At 41.6% G+C, this 20076-nt stretch overlaps 1 protein-coding gene across 1 annotated transcript in view; it reads right to left on the reverse strand.

Moving 5' to 3' along the window:
- Positions 1 to 2061: 2061 nt before the first annotated feature.
- LOC119659572 (GATA zinc finger domain-containing protein 14) overlaps positions 2062 to 20076 on the reverse strand; it is a 30459-nt gene continuing 12444 nt past the window's right edge. Inside the window, exons 2-5 of the mRNA XM_038067726.1 lie at positions 10785 to 10969; positions 5412 to 5625; positions 5146 to 5337; positions 2062 to 5060 (exon numbers count right to left, since the gene is read on the reverse strand). Coding sequence (XP_037923654.1) covers positions 2809 to 5060; positions 5146 to 5337; positions 5412 to 5625; positions 10785 to 10969 — 2843 coding nt within the window. The 3' untranslated portion in view covers positions 2062 to 2808. The remainder of the gene's footprint in view (positions 5061 to 5145; positions 5338 to 5411; positions 5626 to 10784; positions 10970 to 20076) is intronic.

The raw sequence follows: 20076 nt of genomic DNA on the forward strand, positions 1-20076 counted from the left end.
TATACCTCGCAGGAATTCGGACAGCAGAGCATCATTGAGATCACCAATTCAAGCATGGGTTCCTTGCAGAATTCCTAGGTACTTGTCATAGTTTGGATGTGGAGGTCACTAATGATGTGCCCGGCATGCGGCTTGTGATGATTGTTTCGGAAGGCTTGGATTCAACACTTGTCTAATCCAAACCCCTTGCGAATATCACAGCTGAACATGTCTGTTATTTGCAGACTTCTAAGGTAGTTGTCGTACCAGCATACAGCTTGGTGTCATCTAAGTACATCAAGTGTGTTGGCTCGCACTTAGCACGTAGGCCATACTTTATTGCAAAACCATGCCCTCTAGCATCATTCAGTAGCCATAAAAGCGGGTTCAGTGTCATGCAAAATCAAAGGGGACTCAATGAAGCCCCCTGGAAGATGCCTCTCTGTATACGGATAGGCTTTGAGGTGTTGGCACCCTTAGTTGAACGCAGTGATAAGGTGGTGTGCCACCCTTCTATGACTGTTGCCAAAAACTTTATTAGTTCAGGATCAATGCGATACAAATGTAGGTCATCGATTAGCCAGGTATGCGGGATGCTGTCGAAAGCCTTGGCATAATCGATATAGCAACTAAAGAGGTTTCTTTGGCCGTCGATAATGACTTGCTTTTTGAAACGCCTTGAACCGACTCGGCAGCCCTTTTGCTCCTCGGACAGAATGTTGTTGCCATCGAGGTGCGCATTGACCCGTCCGCTAATAATGGAAGTTATGAATTTGTAGAGGGTTGGTAAGCAAGTAATCCGTCTTATGTCTGTGGGGTTCTGCACCGTGTCTTTTTTAGAGACAACTTAGGTAATCCCTGCAGTGACGAAGAGTGGAAATTTATCCGGCTGACTCATGATCTGATTTATGCTGTGTGCCAACAGACCATGTATACTTTTTGTACCAGAAGTTCTACACCAGATCCAGATCTGGGCCCTTCCATTCATGCTAGGCGTAATGGCCGGGGTTTTCGGCGGTGATCCATTCAGTATGCTCAGCATACTGGACGGGTAGCCCCCAAAGTCCACCCCATACTCTTTCGCTTCCGTCATCAAAAATTGTACGGTCTGGACGCTCTGTTTGGATTCGTTGAGTGATCTAAAAAAAAACTCCGCTGATTCCTCGCGGACATTGAATTCTGGACACGTCTGGAATGACTTTCACCAGAACTGTGTCCAGAATTTCAACTACGGGTGTTTTACTGCGGATGGCATAGTCCCGAAAAAACCAAGCCTAAGGTAATTCAAATGAATCATTAACGCCCTTCAATACTAGATATATATAACCCAAATTACCTCCAAATATTACTGGTCTTTCAATCAATATATCTTTTCCCACACTGCACGTGTACATACACAGCCTATACAAAACTTCACAATCTCCTGTTAGGAACACGAGATGAATTTCCGAATGATTACTTAGTTGTGTAAATAGTCTCGGGAGGATTGACCGCTGAAGAATACATGCAGGTTTAAAAGCGACTTACGATGTTTCCCAATTCAAGCTACACGGCTACCACTTAGGAGATTCATCTCCAAACATTGGTACTGCAGACCATTCTAGAATATTTTTTTCTCTTATCATCTCTCATTAAGTAAGAACGATTGTTGCGTTCTTAAAAACCCAGCAAAATGATATCCAACATGCGCCCCTAACCGACATACACATAGGCAAAAACCGTCTCTTCGAAAACAAAATTCTGTTTTCACCAGGCCCCCAGTTCCAATAACTCTCACCCTTCCTTGCTTCTAAGCGTCTCTTGTTTCCAAATTAAGCGCCATAACTTTTAGCTTGCCTGCCAGTGAGTTTGGCCATGACACCCATTTAGATCGGAATAATTACCAAAAAAATCTTTTTACAATTTTTATTAAAAATTCATGGGCCAATAGGGGACATGGGAAATATGTGACATCAAAACGGCAGATACGGCGCTTACAAGCTTGGATGCATTTCTAATTGCTAAGCTCATTTTTTATTCCTTGGAGAACTCCTGCAATTTTACTTCAATAATAATTGATTAAAAGAGTCTACAATTGCATAATTTTTTTTGAAATATTTTTATTAAAAACTACATTATTTTTATTACATAATACATAATATAAAAATGCAGGGTATTGTTCATATATCGCAATACATCCTTTCAATAATTCTAATACACAAGAACGCTAGGGTTCTGAATTGATACAAATAATACAATAACTGGCAATGTTTCATTATAGATAGTGGAGAACTGGTAGCTCGTATTTCCCAGAGGTCTAGCTGCAATTCAGGTACTCATAAGGAATGAGTAACTGACATTGTAGCTAGACCATTGGAAAATCACGGGATACTAGCCCCTGATAATCTATAAGTTGTATCGAGCTTCGCATTAGACGAAATACTTAAGACAAGTAATCTTGTGCGTAATAAGTGAAAGCAACAAGCCCCACAGTGTTATTCGACTGGCTAATGCGGAATGCGCAGTTAAAATGAGGAAGGACTACTGGTGGGTCCACGATAAACAGCGATAGAACCTTCAGATCATTCCTAGAAAGAGGTGGGTACAATTGTTTGTGGAAGTATCAAAAAGATATTGACAAAATCTCAGGACTAAAAACTTGAGGTAAAGAACTTTCAAATAACGAATTTTTGGCCGACTTCAACCCTGCAATTAAGAGGAACTGAAGCAGGACTAAGGTAGGGAGGCCTAGAAAATGGGCGAATATCAATGTGAGGCTATCTCATACTCAAATCGAACTTATCACTAATATAACATCTGAAATTACACTCCGCACGGTGTAATTAAAGTTTAATGCTTCCTAGTCTTTCCAAATTCTGAAATCAGATCGTATTCGTAGTCCTGAGGGTTTCCGCTGAACGAATCATAGTAGGCATAGTCATAGCTTGTATCCTCATTAGCACCTTTGTGGTTCTTCTTCGAACTCTGTTTATTTTTTGGCGGTGAAATTGGTCTTTTCGTTGTTGTCGTTGTTGTTGCGGATACATAGGACGTTGTTGGAGTCCTGAAAGCTGTTGGACTAGATTGTTTTGTTTTCTCAGCTCTCAGTTGATTTGCTCCGGCCGCAATGTTGAGGGAATGTGCTGTGTTGAGGAATTCATCATCTTCAGTGTCTGTGGGTGCTTCAGATGGTCTCCTGTCGAAATTTCTATCGTAAGAAGGACGTTGCTGCTGTTTGCGGGACTTTAGCTTGTTTCTGGCAAAGTCTTTCTCGTACAACTCTGGGTGGTATTGACCGTCATCTTCGTCACCTTGGTCACTTGCAGGCTGGGGACGATATGTGGTCGTGGATGTGGAAGGCAAGTAGCTCGAAGCTGCGAATTTAGTAGATGTCCCTAATTTTTGATCATATCCTTGGATGACTTTTTTGTAAGTAGCTGGTTTGAAGGTGGTCGGGTAAAATTGGTCCTTGGGAACAAGTGTCGAGAATTTCTTGGTTTGTGATGATGGCGTGTAGTTATCAAAAGGCTGCTCCTCATATTTCTTTGGACTACTTGATTTCGGAGTAGTATTGGGTGCTCGAGATTGACCGAAGTTTTGGTTTTTGAAAGGCGGATTTAGACTGAATCCTCTTGGGGACTCATTAAAAGTAGGCAAGGTTTGGAAGGGAGTTTTAGCGAAATAATCATTGTTTTCTTGTTGTGTGTTGTTGACGATTGGTCCTTGTTTCACCTGCTGTTGCTCTGGTGGCAAGGAGAAGGGTGATGGGGCGGCGCGATTAACATCTGGAACTTCGAAAGCTGTTGGGGTACTGTAACCATTTGGGGTCGTTGGTTGAGATGGACGTGGAGAGGGCCTGAAGTTGATACTAAATCCACTATTGTTATTCTGCTCGAACCTGTTGGGTGCCTGAGTGGTACTTGAGGGTTTTGTTTGGATTTCAAGTGGTCGAACATTTAGTGGATTGCTGAGCTCATCGTCCAATGATGCTCTATTGAAATTTTTCGTTCCTCGGAAGTGCGTTGGTCTGCGCGATCGTTGTGGTTTTGGTTGTGGCTGGCTAAAATTATCGGCAGGTTTTTCTTCGGGATTTGGAGAGGTTTCCGGATTATTCTGCCTTTCGTTGAACGAATTTTGTCTTTCATTGAATGAATTTTGTCTTTCATTGAAGGAGTTTGGTCTCTCGTTGAAAGATTTTGGTCTTTCATCGAAGGTATTCTGTCTTTCGTTGAAGGAATTCTGCCTCTCATTGAAATTGTTTTGCCTTTCGTTGAAATTATTTTGTCTTTCATTAAAGGAAATCTGCCTTTCATTGAATGTATTCTGTTGCTGAACATTGACGCGATGTGTTGGCTTTGGAACGGTTCGAACTACATCGTTTACTGGTGCTGTCCTATTGGGTTGGTTTGAGAATTCTTGAATCCTTATTTGATCATAACTTTCAGTAGCTTCTTTTTCAAACTGGGCATTGTAGAAAGAGTTATGTGGAGTTTGCTTGAATTTTTGGGCAGGTGTTGTGGGCGTCTTATCGTACCGCCGGAAGTCATCATTGGAAGTTGAGGAGGTTTCGACATTGAACGGACTGTGGGGTGGACTGTACGTGGTGGGTTGAATTCTTTGTTGTGTAGTTGATTTGTAATAACCGTTCCCTTGTTGGAAGTTGTTTCGTTGGAATGGCACACTTTCGGTGCTTGAGGTGTACACTTGTCCTTGGTCGCTGTTGTCATTGTCTTGGGAATTTCCTGTTCTGAAGGAGGACTGGAGGGATACGGTTTTAACATTGTTCTGGAAAGAAGGTTGGTTATTTGGTACTGGCCGGAATCTAGGTGTTGTAGGTGGAGAGTAGGTGGTCGTTGATGTTGTTGTTGTTGTGGATTGTTCAAATGGCTGTTCACTTGCTTTCGAAGGGAATGGTTGGATGTTGTTGTTGTTATTAATAAATGGATTTCTGGTGTGACTTTGAGGTCGTGGTCTTCCCCTGTTAGTGTAGGTCCTTTGAGGCTGTGGTTTCTGCGGGAAATCTACAAGATCCTCTTCTTTTCCATTGTTTTTGTTGTTGAAGAAGTTAGAACTATGTGAGCCTTTGAAAATTTCATCATCACCTTAAAGTGAATAAGGACATTATCAGATGGAATGTAACATGATCAAAGAAACTTCTACCAAAATACATGAAACAGACACTCATACCTCTTCTATCGGCGTGATAACTTGCTTCAGTGGTTGTCGTAGTGGTAGTTGATCTAACTTTAGGAACATTACGTGTATTGCCATAGTTCGGTTTGCTGGAGTATGAACCTGAATCGTCATTGTAGTTCGCTACATTATTGCGGTTGAAGCTTTGACTGTTTGAATTTTGCTGAGGAGTTCGACGTAGGTCGTCTGCGTGCCATGCAAAAGGAATTAACAAATTTTTAGAAATTTCTGTTGGTATTGTGAATTTTTTGTTAACTTACTTGACTCGGCATTCTGTAGATGGAAAGGTTGTTCATCTTCCACTGCTGGAGCACGTTTACTCTCGAAACCTGAACCTAATCGGTACAAATCGAAATTATCACTACTGTAGTAGAGTGTTGCTTGTTCACAGTCAACGTCTCCCCAATCAGCGCAGATTTGTGCCTCCTGGTCGAATGCTGTACCATTTGGACACAGGAAGCGGAAATCTTTGACCTGGAATTGTATTGAAAAATATTATGGTGTTTTGATGTATTAATGTATGGGAGATATTTCATTACAAATTGTATCTTATGCTTTGAAAGTTTGAAAATAAAATAAAGATCGCTTCGAAAATAAGGGTGTCGTTGGAGGAGGCCCTTTGGAGATAATCGGATAGCTTGAGTCTACTTGTTTGCAGAATTTGATAAGCTAGTGGGGTAGGGATCAAAACTATCCGTCGCCCCTTAAACTGCCACCGGCGGGAACAACAGATAAAATGATGGCAGGGAAAAGGAGGCTGATTATATACTGGGTGATTGAAAGGTTGATATCGAATGTGTGCTGTGAAATTCATTCGTGACTTTGCGAAATATCAGTAAGGATGGCTCTGGGTTTTGATTCTACTTGAGCAAAGCCTTGAAATTCATGGCACTGTTTGGTTTTATTTTCCATGAACACCTTCAATACGTACAATATCTCTTCTGGGTACATTGTTTACCCCATACCAGAGTGACTCTTAGTTAGCCTCGATAAGAACTCTGAAGAAGTGTTTATTTCTGTTAATGTAATTTGGTCAAGTTGAGTAATATTTAGAGTCAAAACTGCGCAGCTCTTGCCAGAACTCTAGAAATTTCCTTGTGTGTTAAGCGTATTGCGCCCATGGGAAGATTAGCTGACTAGAAGTCTACTGCCGTTGCAAATGTATTTTAATGAAGGATATAGAATACATTTGGACGCTTGCAACAGTAAATTGTAGCAAATATGGTAACATATTGAAGCATATGCCGATCTACTACCTGTCAGGAACACCTCCCCCACCTTAATATATGGCTCTCATTACCTCCTAAATCGGACATAGGGTGTCAACTACACCTACACGCAACCCCCGTGTTTTGGTTCTCCGAAGGCCTTCTCGAAAAGCTTAGATTCCTACGTCAAGTTCTTCTAGGACCACCTACCCGTGGAAAATCCTGGGACACCCTGGTATAAAATCCATTTTTAAAGTGTGATTTTCCTGTTGCTATGGGAACAATTTTATGTTGGTGTTAAAAGAATGTGAACTTTCAGATAAGGCGGATTTAGTGCTGGTCATGCATCGAGTAACATTACGTTCCGAGCCCCCGTCAGCAGAGGCAACGATACCCAGATACACAAATTGATCGCGTGTAATGGACAGTCAGACTGGGAATCTTGATTTCGTTGATATTCATTTTCGGTCAATCCGACTTTGTTTATCTCCGTCTTCATCCACAGTCATTTGCCCAAGGTTCATGACTCGGTGAGATAGAAAGTAGATCAATGGAGTTGAGGAATTTAGTGGATTCAGCTTTCGACTTCAAACTCTTCTTCGATATAAAAATTAATTGACGCTGCTCCATGCTTCACCCATTAATGTGGATTGAGGGAGTACGATGACTTGTCAGATTGAGAACTTTTTGTTGATGTTTATTTTCAGTTCAACTCTATTTACTTTTCTTTTCAAATTCGGAGCCATTTGGCTAAGGTTCATGCCTCGGGGTGAGAGCAATCAGGTGTCATCAGCGTAGTCGAGGCGCTTGAGGAACTCCTTCGGGTCCTCTGGAGCTTGAAGAACGTCCCGGATGACAAGGGGGAATAAAGTCATTGACAAGAGGTAACCCTGACAGATTCCTCTTTGGATCTCAAATTGTTCCGACATTTTACCTCAATGCAGCACATGATATTCTGCGCCATTATATGTTGCTTTGATAATAGCTGTTAGTTTTCTTGCTGATTTCAGAAGTGTATACTGCATGAGAATTCCGCGTATTATTCTAAAATGATTCGTAGGGTGTTAATGTGGTCTATGCAGGAGTATCCAGAGCGAAAACCAACCAATTCTTCGTCGATCAAGTTTTTGAAACGTTGTTCGATGCGTTGTAAGATTATTTTAACTATTATCTTTGTGATGGCAGGAAACATACAGATACCCCTCCAACTGTCCCACTTAAAACGGGTGTCTTTCTTTGGAACCATAACTTTTCCCATTTTCTGGGGAAGGCCTGGGCTTCCCAAGGAATTCCAAAGATTTTTCACAACAATCAATAGAGCCTTGAACCCTTTCCTTCATCGATCCGCCTCCACGATTCCGCAGTGAGCCATATCTTATGATACCCATTCGGGACGTGGTCGACGATTTGCTTACCCAAGAAAAGAGCAGCTCTACAACCCTGCAAGAAGTGGCGAACATAACCGGTGATCAAATAGAAATCCCTTTTGAGGCCAATGATGGCGCATATCTTGTTACGCACAGCCAGAAGAAGACTCGTAAACCTACTGCTGGTCGCAAAGTGGTCAATCTGATTGCTCATATGGTATCGGTCAGTTGAAATCCAATTGATCTTACGGCAAACTCGGTGCTTAAATAATGTGCCAGTAATGACGCGGTGATCGATGCTGCAGAAATTTACAAGCCTCCCACCATTATCGTTACGGTCGCTGAGAGGAGCACTCCCTCCAACTTATCTCATTGGAATTCTGGCTCGAGTTGAAGAAAGCGAGCACTTTCGATACTGTTTTCGAGGAACGTGCGCAGTACACATTAGTAACCAATCATAATCGGGATTTGATAGCCAAAAGTCGTTGCCATGAGGTTAGTTCTTATTCGAGGCGTTGTTGGCTTTTTGGTAGCAATAACATTTTAAAATTTGTAAGTTCCAAACCTACAAATTTCTATCCCTTTTAGTCGCGTTTTACGGCAAGTAGGTCAGACTTTGAGTGTATTTTTAAGCCCTAATTCTTAGGGCTCTTAGCTTCTCAGGTACATTTCCCAGCAGAGTACTCCAGATACACTCCTTGTTGATCCTGTCGAAAGCTACCTCGAATTCGATGAAAAGCGCACAACCTGCGCAGAACTCCACAATGACCGGTGTTTATTTGGTTATTACAGGAGCATTTAGAGTGAAAACTAACTGAACCTTTGTTAATCAAGTTTTTAGGCATTTTTTGAAGGGTTCTAGGATGATTTGTTGTTTTCGGAATTTTAATGACTGTCCTCTTCCTTCACCCTCTGGGGAAGATCTCGGATTCTCAGGATTTATGAACAATTGGAAATACCAACTCTACAGAAACTTCAGGAATCACAAGTGATTTTATTATTCGCGGCAGTTTCCGAATCTCCCTCTTCCTTTAAATTCCTTACGTCAACCGATGCGACCCTACGTTTTCGTTCTCAGCTAGTTCTTGTGGAGTCCTTTTGGCGCAAGACCGATAATTTGAGCACCGTTAGTGCTTATCAATACTCTCGGGTGAATTATTTGTGTCGTTTGTGCAGGAAAAAAATTTCTCTACTTCGGGACCAGAGTCTGATCTTGATAATGGTTTGTGACAAGGCGGGACGTTCTGCCCCTCTACGAGCAGACGTATTAGCGATACGCAAGTGAAGGTAAGCGGTATCAGATTTGATCCTTTCCGAGGCCCATGTTAGTATCTCTTTTGTTACACTCTTTCAGAGGACAAGTTCTAAATTTGCTGATGATGGCGGTATGGCCGGCAACGAACATCTAATCAGTACCAGCTAGTCGAGATACAAGTGCTTGAATAATGTGCCACCGATGACGAGGCGAGGAAAGTTGTAGAAATCTACAAATTCTCACAGCCAAGAAAATGCTTCCTCATCATCTGCTCAAGTAAAGTGCTGTCAGAAACCACCTTAGTATTTAGATCATCCATCAGCATCACAATATCACCTCTCACTTTGCTTACTCCCAGAAAGTCAAGCTCCTCATCCTTGAAGTTCTCGCCTAAATTGGGGTTCCTCGATATAGTTCTCGAAGAGTGTGGAGACATTCCAGAAATCAGGTTATGACTGGGGCGTTCTTAACGTTTGCTGGTTCGCAAATTTGTACAGCTTTTTACGACAGGAACAGCTTTAGAGTTTTGAGGATTTGAGAAAATTTGAAAAAAAAAACCCACGAAAAGTGAAGAGTAGTGGTAGTAAGATGGAAAACTTGTTTCTCCTTCTGCTTTATTAATTTTAAAATTTTGCACTTGAAGATAGTGGGGCTTTGTTGCACTGCGCACTCATAAAAATGTTTCCTGGATGAGTTACGCAGGAAATATAAGATACTATCTTTCAGCAGCTCTTGACTATTTCTTTAAACATTAATGGCGCCATTCATCTGTCATAGATATTTTTTTGAATCATAGTTACTGATTTTCCTCTCTCATTTGTTTCGATTGTAAGGCCTGAAGCAGTTACTTACTGCAACTACCTTAAAAAAGGGTCCTAGAATAGATAGATAGATGCAGACTAAACTAAGTCTTCGTCATATTACAGTAGCTTGCTATTTTTTATGACATAGTTACCTACGGTTTGGTCTACTTCATTGCTTAACTTTCTTGCTAAAGATACTTCTCGTTTTGTCTTTAGTAATTATGATAGGAGTGGATTTCCAATTTTCCAGAAATTGTTATATTTAGGAATCCTTTGACAAAAAAATCCATTGCCTAAGTGCTGCTGTCTACAGGGGATAGGTGAAGTTAAGCGAGGGTCTAGTGGTTCAATTCGTCCCCACCATTCTCTATATTGGGGTCCGTCGAATGACGATATCAATAAGTTATGGTAAAAAATATTAAATTAAATTAACAAAATTATGTTCGTGTAGGAATTAGTTTGAAACGATAGTTTCCTTAAAAATATATTGATGATTATTAATGATAGCAGTACCCAGAGATATGCTACGAATAATTGAATCCACTTCAGGGAAGACTTCCAGAGAATTAATTATATGCAACGATCTTTATAACGATCAGAAAAAAAGCGCTATTAAACCAAGGGGCCTAGTCCTTCAAAGAAAATTGTAGCAATTTACGGAGCATTGTTGCTACTAATTATTTTGATGTCTTCCATGAACCTCATGATTGTCTTGTAGACATAACAATTTTTGATAGATGATGCGGGTCAACATATAGACCCATATGAGTATCCACATCAAATGACCAGAAAATAATTTTCTATTGACAAACAAAAACGTTAATTGATTTAAAAGGGTAAACAGGAAGTGTATCACATGCAAGATTCATAATTTATTTCTCACCTTTAATTTCAATTGACCTTTTCAATTAATTTTACTTTGAAAGATGAGACAAGATCGATGTGATCTTTAATGGATTATAATTCATGATTAGTTAGTCACCATCTCATCGTTACTTACCCCGACTCCAGCCACCTTAACGCAAACGTGGAACATTTGACATTGAGTTTCCGGATCTGCATAGTAGCCTCCAAGGATTTTTCCCTGGCATGAGAAACCTGTTCTTGGCATATTATCTAGACTGTATGTTGGCCATGGTTTCGGTAGATACTGGGAAAATGTGTGCGGTAGTGAAAGGAGACCAACTGAAAAAGATAGAAAAAAAATGTAGATTAATATGGATGGTAGAGAACATATGCGTTTTATCTAATTTTCGTAGATAATTGTTGGGTAATCGATTATTGCTAATGGAGACAAGAGAAGACGAATTCCAGTAAGCTATAGTCAGTGAGTTATCATAGTTCTTTCCCAGGAATTCAAATGATGCTGATGGGGTGGTTTGAGCTTCCACACCAACTTAGCCCCCTAGCGAAACACTATTGCCTGGCAATATTAGTCTAGTCAGAAATTTCAGTTAGAATAATATTAAGCTAATTTGTCTGAAGTATTTTGAGTTCGACCACTGCAATCTTCTGACAAGAGGTTGACACGTAGTCCAGGGAGAGACATGCTGGAAATCATTTGCTGGAAGGTTCTCCGTGTAACCTAATAACTGGAAGATGAAGTTAAGTGCCCGTGGAGCCTAGCATGGAACAAAGAGAGAGACTATTGTGTCTTTATCTGACACACGAAGTTAAGCCAAAATAAGCTATCTTCTATCAATGAACCTAGGAAATGTTTGGCCCCATTGGACCATTTTGGATTATTCTTTATAGGTTTCGACGGGCGGTTACTGAACTCTTCTCTCTTATGGCGAGGAAAATTTAGAAGAAGCCTCATCGGTAGGGCATGCGACTTTTAATCCCAAGGTCGTCACTTGTAATGACTTAAGAGGTAGAATAACATCATTAAACATGCATCACTCGGTGTAGTCTGCCGAGCAAGCTGCATATGCCGTATACGCCAGTCTTTCGATCGTTGCCGCAAAGTTTTGCAGTCCATTCGGAAGACTAGTTTCCTATGCTCGCTTCCGTATTTCCGCTGAAGGCTGCCATGACCGTTGTATAATTCCGTCTATAATACTTCTGTTTCGGCAATTTTCAGTACCACTAGTAACGCAGTAGCAGAATCGCCGTCACTCCTCTTGTCGTCTTTCCATTCTAGGTATAACTTGCATTAGAACTGCTACGTCGTTGTTGATTACCGTGGACGTTCCTGGAATTCACGTTCCTCGACATTAATACATACCTGGCGAAGTCTTTTCCATAATTCCGCTTTAGTTCTCGTCGTAGGGAGTTCTAACGCTGATATATCCTTTTTCACATGTTTTACTTTCAAGGTCTCAAATTTAATCATTCTGGCTTACGCACTCCCACAACTGTCACCAATTTTTACGTGACTTGCTTTACGTAGACTCGTATCACTGGATTACGTAGCACTAGACAAAAAACCGTTCTATAACTTTAATATAAGCATTTACTTTACAATTAATTATACAACCATACTATAAAATTGCTTATAGAAGAATTCCTTCAACTGGTACAATTCGACGCATATTTATAAACGACACCTTAAAGTCTACTTTTGAAAATTGACTGGTTCGGAGGGTGGACCTCCGGTCCTTTTATACCCCGTGAAATATTCCAGAAAGACATGCGAACACTTTGCTAGAAAACTACTTTGCGCCTTTGTCAGGATCTCCTTACTAGCATTAAAGTCATCTGTTAACAATTACCCTAACTAAATATTCGCCCTACTGTTGTGCAATTTCCATGTCCTTACGATTTAAATTGACGTTCCGGATATTTTTCCCAAAGTGATTTTCGTCACAATATTGAGTATTCGTATTACCATCTATTAAGAGTACAGTAGTCGGGGGAAGCCGCCTACTATGATGTTACCCCTTTTGTGATTGCTCTGGTATCGTAAAATGATAGTCGCAAGGGCCTGGGGCAAAATTGTGTCAGCAGGTTCTCGTAGAAGATGATAGCCATGTCTGCTGATCGTTTTTTTTTATGAGCGGAGATGGAAATCTTAAAAAGACGCTGCTGCGCCAGATTGCAGCAGTGCGTGGGATTCTGACCCATTAAAACCATCCCCACTTCTCCGCACATATCCCCGCGGGACCACTATGAAGTATTACTTCGCGAGGAGGGCTTTGGTTGACACCAGCGCAACTAAGTCACGCGTCTGATCCGCCTTCCGGTTATCGCACTCTAGTTTGCTGCGGACCTCGGCATCTCCTCCACGAAATTATGGGGTTCGATAACTACTTTGAGGGCATCGTTTTATCTTCCTCTTTCATTCGCGAATTTCTGACAGTGGAACATAACATACTGCGGGTCCGTGTATAGCGACGCATTCGGGACAGTCTGGAGAATGATGTCCGGAAAGATGGCCTGAGGGTCACTGTCTTTGATAAGGTGGCCCTATTTTCCGCACTTCCTGCACTTTCTCGACCTATTGTACTCACTAGTACATGCTGCTGCAAAGTTACCGAAAACGAGGCATCTGAAGCATCTCTTGAGAGATATTTGCTCCCTAAGTCGTCACACCGCCCAACCTATTCTTACCTTGGCCGCTTCTAATCCCTGATTCTACTGGCAACCTAATAACAGCGGTATGTGTACCTCAATATCCCTTCTTCATCCTTTTGACGGCACTTTCTTCTACTTTGCTAAGGTTGAATTGTTCCCTTAGCGCAGCACAGATATCCTTTCTTGGTGTGACCTCGTCTAGGTCTTTGCACTCGATCGCTATTTGTTGCTTTCGAGTTTTCACGTCAGCTTGCTCACTTAGCATCCGATCCACCTGGCTGTCCACTGTCTTCTCGCTAAATTTGTTTAGTTCTAGCACAGATTCCCCCTTTGCGTACGCCTGATATGGCTCACACTGCCACACAGATCTGTCAGTTCTGGATCGGCTTTGACTTTCCGAAGGATATTAGCGTAGGATATATCTTTTTTCTTGGAAATAATGATTACTTCCGGACGAATCTTCTTTTTTTTCTTTGTGCTACTTTTTGCCGCCCACCTTTGTCCATTCTTCAAGTTTACGAGCCCTTTTGTCAAAATTGAACCCGTAATCGAAGACCTGAAGAAGTACCCGGAACTTTCGCAGGCTCCACTTTCTTTGGCGATGAGGCTTTTTTTTTCTTGGCTGCTTGTTGGAACCAAGGGATTCACTTATTCCATCGCTACTCCGTTTGCCAGCGTTTTCATCTATCTTATGTTGAGGTGGCGTCACCTGCGTGACTTTGCTACATGACGCTTGGGCGTTTTCTCCTCCACGGCCCTAATATAGGACAACTTAATATCTCGTATCAGAGCCCTGATATTTTGGTGGATATTCCTCCTCTCATTAATGAACTCGCAGAGTTCATTTATTCGTTCGCCCAATGAAACAAACGATGTTGCAGTTTGCTGTCTTTCATGGTCGCCTTTTACAGCATCGATAGTTATGTCTGTCTGGAGATCCTCCAAGTTTTTTTCTGAGTTTCTCGACGAATTTCGACTGCCTAGGGGTAAAGTTGCCTTCAGTGGTAACCTCCCAAGGTTTGAGCTTTTCTGTCAAGGATCCGGTGTAGATGTCATTTCCACTCCCCTAAGATCTCTTGTAGCATTAGATGTCGAAATAGCCAAGTTTCCCACTACTGAGGCACTGCAGTTGCTGGATATAGACGGCCGGCAGTCCGCTTACCCACTCCAAAAAACCGCCGATACTGGGTTTCTGAAGCTCTGCACCGTAAAAAACTACCATTTTTGTCTTCCATATTTGGTCTGATTTCTGGGTGTCCTTCCCATAGCCAATTTTTATCCACGGGTGGGGATTTACTTCTCACTTACCCGGCCTGCGCATAGGCACGTACTCTCCTGATGCCATCCGATTTTTTTTATAGCGATCCTTTTACTCCTACACCAGAAAGATATAAGGGAAATCCTGCAACGACATCACATTTCTTTTGGCTTCTTTGAGAATTGATGCGTTTGTTGTCCACAGGCACAAGGAGTCTCTTTAAACAAAGCGTTCTTCTGTTTTTGGTTTGCCGTCTAGTAGCGTCTAGCGTCTAGCGTCTTTCCTAATTTTCGGTGTCCAATTATAATAGTACAGATTTGATCTTACAGAATCATATTAAGTCACTTGACATCTACGTTGATACACCTGTTTAACACTCTTTCCTATCTGCGCTTAGTTTTTCAGTTTGAATTCTTGCAATTGTATGTATTTACGAATCTGTCGATGAATTCCTCCGACCCTTAACAGCGAGACGATTTTAAATATTGAATATTGGCACGAACTGCGGGTGATCATGTAAGTGAGCATGCAATTCCGATAAACTTTATTTTGCCGCTAACAACAATCAATCACATTTCATTGAAACCTATCAATTAAAACTGTTAGTTTCAGCAAGTTGTAACCAGTTGACCCTATAATCAACAACGCAACGATACATACTCTCTCAATCACAACATAAATTTTAATTAATGTTTCAATAAAAACTTTTCTCCAATTCCGCATTCAACTTCACAATGGGTGATATGACACCATCGTCATTATTGTTATTAATAATATTCTTGTGATTTGAAAGCCTCATATGGTGGCAATAATAATTACATTGTGTAAAACAGAAATACCAGTAACACCATCAAAGCCAATTTTTATGTAATCTTTTCTGATCAAATATTTATAATAATCTTTATCTGGAAGCTGGGAATGCAGTGGTCAAATGGCCCACAAGTTATTTAACTCCTTTGAAGATGTGTAATATGAAAGATTTATATTGTTTTTTTTTGCCAATTACACTTTATGGATTAATGGGTAGAAAACGAAAGATTTGGGTTCGACATTTAATTCTTATTAATTCGTAGATTATGTATGCATCGCAGCTTCTTTAATTTGCCAGAAAGTATATATCATAAGCTCAAAGGCGCCTATAGTTATCTTGATTTGGTTTCTCTTGTAGTCGTGCTGACTTATTTCCTTTGAATGCTTGCCCATTAATTTTCTTTTCACCAAACAGATGAATGGAGCCATTGTTCTTTTTCTTAAGCATATCAAGGTTTATGAGGCGCATATTAGTTATTATGATAGTAACCAAATGTGTTGCGCGGAATTGCATATTGCAAAATATTTGGGGTGATTTGTATACGCTGAATTACATTAGCAATAGGGACTTTGTTTAGATAATTATGAAGGAATAAAGATACAAAACGGAAGAAAAGAATAATGAATGCTACTTAAATGTATGTGGCTATTATTGTTTTGTTGATAATGAAAGCGAAAGGGAACTATAGTTTTGGAAATTGGAGCTATCTAAATATAATTGAGGTATCCACTATTCTTATACATAACTTTCCTGCTCTTTAGGGGCTTTGTAGTATTTATTGTCTTTTGAATTGATACAAGCCTATGTTGCGCCATAAAAGGCAGTTAGTTTGGGGTTGATAAGGCCAGCCCTCAATAATTTCTTTATCAGCCAAAAATTAATTCATTGTTAACGCTCTTGAATAGATTATTCCTTTCGATCTCTGAACAATATAATGTTGAGTTGCAGATGCATATGTAGTATGTAGTTTCCAGTGATGCTTAACAAACCGTCCTCTGTAATGCTCTTCCATCTATATCAGACTTCTCCATTGATATATACATAGTACTAGTCTACCTAGAGGTTTCCTTGTTGTCACAATCTCGGCAGATGCCGGATTTTACCTAATACTAGCACAAAGTGCCAAGCATTTAGGCTCGGACGATCCTATCTACTTAGCCCATGCTTGTATGCAAGGTTTTGATGGATCACCTTACATACGGCATTATGCCGGATGATGTATTGCACCGGTGCCATAACAGAGCAGCCAGAAATGAGATTGTCCAAAGTCTGTAACGAAGAACCACACACTCTGCACTGGATTTTTCAGCACCAGCTTTGCACGTCTCAGGAATTCGGACAGCAGAGCATTTTTCAGATCACCAACTCGAGCATGGGTTCCTTGCAGAATTCCTAGGTACTTGAGACAGACTTCTAGTCTATCTCGGTCATAGTTTGGATGTGGAGATCACCAATACTATGTCCGGCATGTGGCTCGTGATGACCTTTACGGATGGCTTGGATAGGACACTTATCTAATCCAAACGGCTGTACATGTCTACTATTCGCAACCGACGTCAGTACCAGGTTGCAACTTGATGTCATCTAAGCACATCAAGTGTGTCAGGCCGCACTTAGCACGTAGGCCATACCCCTCCGTATACGGTATTAGCACCCTCAGATGACTCCACCAAAAACTTTATTAGTTTCGGATCAATGCGATACAGATGTAGGACGTCGATTAGCCAGGTATGCGGAACGCTGTCGAAAACTTTGGCATAATCGATATAGCAACCAAAGAGGTTTCTTTGGCCTCTAGTTGCTTGTCCTACAACTATCGATTCGAAAATGAGTTGCTCTTTGCAACCCCTTGACTCAACTCGGCAGCCCTTCTGCTCCTCGGACAGAATGTTGTCGCCATCGAGGTGCGCATTGACCCTTCCACTAATGGTGGACGTTATGAATCTGTAGAGGGTTGATAAGCAAGTAATCGGTTTTGTGTCTGCGGGGTCCCACAGCGTGTCCTTCTTAGGAATAAGAAGATTACCTCGCAGTGAGGAAGGGTGGAAATTCCTCTGGCCGACTCATGACCTGATTTATTCTGTGTGCCAACCGACTGTGTACGACGTTCTTATACCAGAAATACTGCACCGGATCGAGACCTGGGCTCCTCCAGTTCTTCGAGTCGTTTATGGCTCGTCGAACTTCCTCTTGGGTAACATCCGCAAAATTCATGCTAGGCGTATTGGTATGGCGGGTGCCTTCGGCGGTGATTCACTCAGCATGCTGGGTGGGCAACCACCAAAGTCCACTCCAATACTCTTTCGCTTCTGTCATCGAAAACTGTACTGTCTGGACGCCCTGTTGGGATTCGTTGAGAGATCTGAAGAAACTCCGCTGGCTCCTCGCGTATGTTGCATTCTGGAAACGTCTGGAATGACTTTCGTCATAGCGTCGTAACCTACTGCATATGACAGAAAGTTTCTGCTTTAGTGTGTCCAGAATTTCAACTACGGGTGTCTCATTGGGGATGGCATAGTTCCGGTAAACCCTCTGCACTTTATTTTTCACCCGTCTGCTGGCATAGCTAGAGATGAGTTGAGTCAGCCTAGCAATGTCATGCTTAGTGAGTCCCGATGAACGCAGATATATTTGCCTCCTGATTTGTATTTATGTATAATATATTCGTATACACACTTCTATAAATTCACCAGATAAGATTTTAATTAATTTTTAATCTCACAGAACCAAAATGATTAATTATTATATTTTCTTTTTGATACAAAACTCAAGAACACTTTTAATATAATACTTTCATTTAAATCACAACGAATTGAAAATAAATACAATAAAAATTCGTATTCAGATACTTGTGTTGCGTTCCAGATGAATTTTCCATGGTGGATCTTTTCGGTCACTCAAACTAGTAACCCGAAAGCGCATCTTCTGGCCGTGCAATCTGACAGCCGTAACTGTTCAACAATAAACAAGTGATTGTAGTGGCAGGAGCGACATATCAGCACACAATCGAGATGCAACTGTATCATTGATTTGAGATTGAACTGTCGGGGTTGCTGGAGATGCACAGAGCCTGGGAATACCTGGTCTATGCACAGGATCCATATTCGAGAATTCTATACACGCTCTTTGGAATTCAACCCGAACCTCAACGGAAGCCTCAACTGGACGGTGTAGAAGAGTGCTGTTATTTCGTAGTAGGAGTGGATGATGAAGAGGTTCATTTCTTCATGTCCACTTCATCCGTTGCCTACATGAACCTACTGAAGTGGTCGCCACACATTATGGCGAAATAGCTGCAGCAGGCGGAGCAATGCTCCTAGTCGTCGTGGTGCCTAGACTTCGAACCGCCCCGCGACCAGCGGTTTCGACGCCGTGCTGTCCGTTACGGGAGCTCGACCCAGCCACTAAGTCAAGCGACTCTTTCATCAGGATTGAAGGGCGAACCGCCTCTCAACCTGCATAAACCCCTCCCCATAGCATCCAATCTTACAAGTGACTTAGAGTTGGAGAAGGACGTTTTCAAGCGGAGCGGGGGTTTTATCAAGAACACCAATAATGAAGTGAAAAATGATGGCCCGAAAAGAAATCGCTGCTCGACCAAAGCGGTTTCGACACCCACCGCATATATCTAAGAAAGACAACCGCAGGAGATACTCGAAGATCAAGAAATTGGCCTTTCAGTAGAAGCTCTTCAATTTTCTGATATCCATTAATGGCAAGGATGGCAAAAAATGAAAGTCAGGAAAGTAGGCTAAATCCTTAAGGTGGTGAAGTATTTAAAAGGAGTAATCGACCAAGGCTCAGAGAGAGCAGAGGCTTGATATGGAAGAACTGTCTTTCATGCAGCTTGGAGCAAAAACTGTTGAGCTGTTTGAGTTTCTGAAGGACAAGCAGAACGTGCACCAAGCTATCAAAAAATTGACGAGAGTCTACAATCGGCCGGGGAATCAGCAGGCAAAAAAAGGACCCTAGAATAGTTGACAAAATAGCTCCGGACTTGGACGGAATACCAAATAGGGTCCTTAAATTCGCAGTGAAGTGCAGACCGGACATATTCGCTGAGTGGCTCGAAGCGTGCATGTCCGAGGGAATATTTCCTACAGCACTGGTCTGCCAGAAGTTTGCATTTTTACCTAAGCAGGGAAACCTCGAAATCAACGATGATGGAGGGAGTCACGGTGGGCGCTTAATCCGACAACATTGTAGTGGTTGTGGTTGCTAAGTTCTACTCAAGCGAAGTAATTAGTGGTGTTAATGCTTGGTTGGTAAGCACTGGGCTGGCACTTCCGCAAGAATAGCCAGAAGAGGTCCTTATCTCCAAGCGCCGGAAGAAAAATTTCGCACGCATTAGAATTGGGAGTGATATCATCATTTTCAAGTCGGCCATACAGTACTTTGGAGTGATGGTAGACGCTAAGCTCAATTTTAAACAGTACATGGAGTATACTTGCGAAAAGGCATTTACCGACAGTATGGTTCTGGCTAGAATGATGCTGAATGCAGGAGATCTGCGGCATACTTGTAGGCTGCTTGTAGCCAGCGTGTTGAGTTGCATCTTGATGTATGCAGTCCGTAGTACAGTATTCCGAAAACGGAAATTGCCCACCTCAGGAATTTTCGGTAGAACAAACATAGGAGAAGGATCTTGTCACGGCGACCAGAAATCCTAAAAACAATGAAAGTTCTTTTCAAAAATCAATATCAAAA

Source organism: Hermetia illucens, chromosome 6, assembly GCF_905115235.1.
Source record: "Hermetia illucens chromosome 6, iHerIll2.2.curated.20191125, whole genome shotgun sequence".
In the NCBI taxonomy this organism is placed as follows: Eukaryota; Metazoa; Arthropoda; class Insecta; order Diptera; family Stratiomyidae; genus Hermetia; species Hermetia illucens.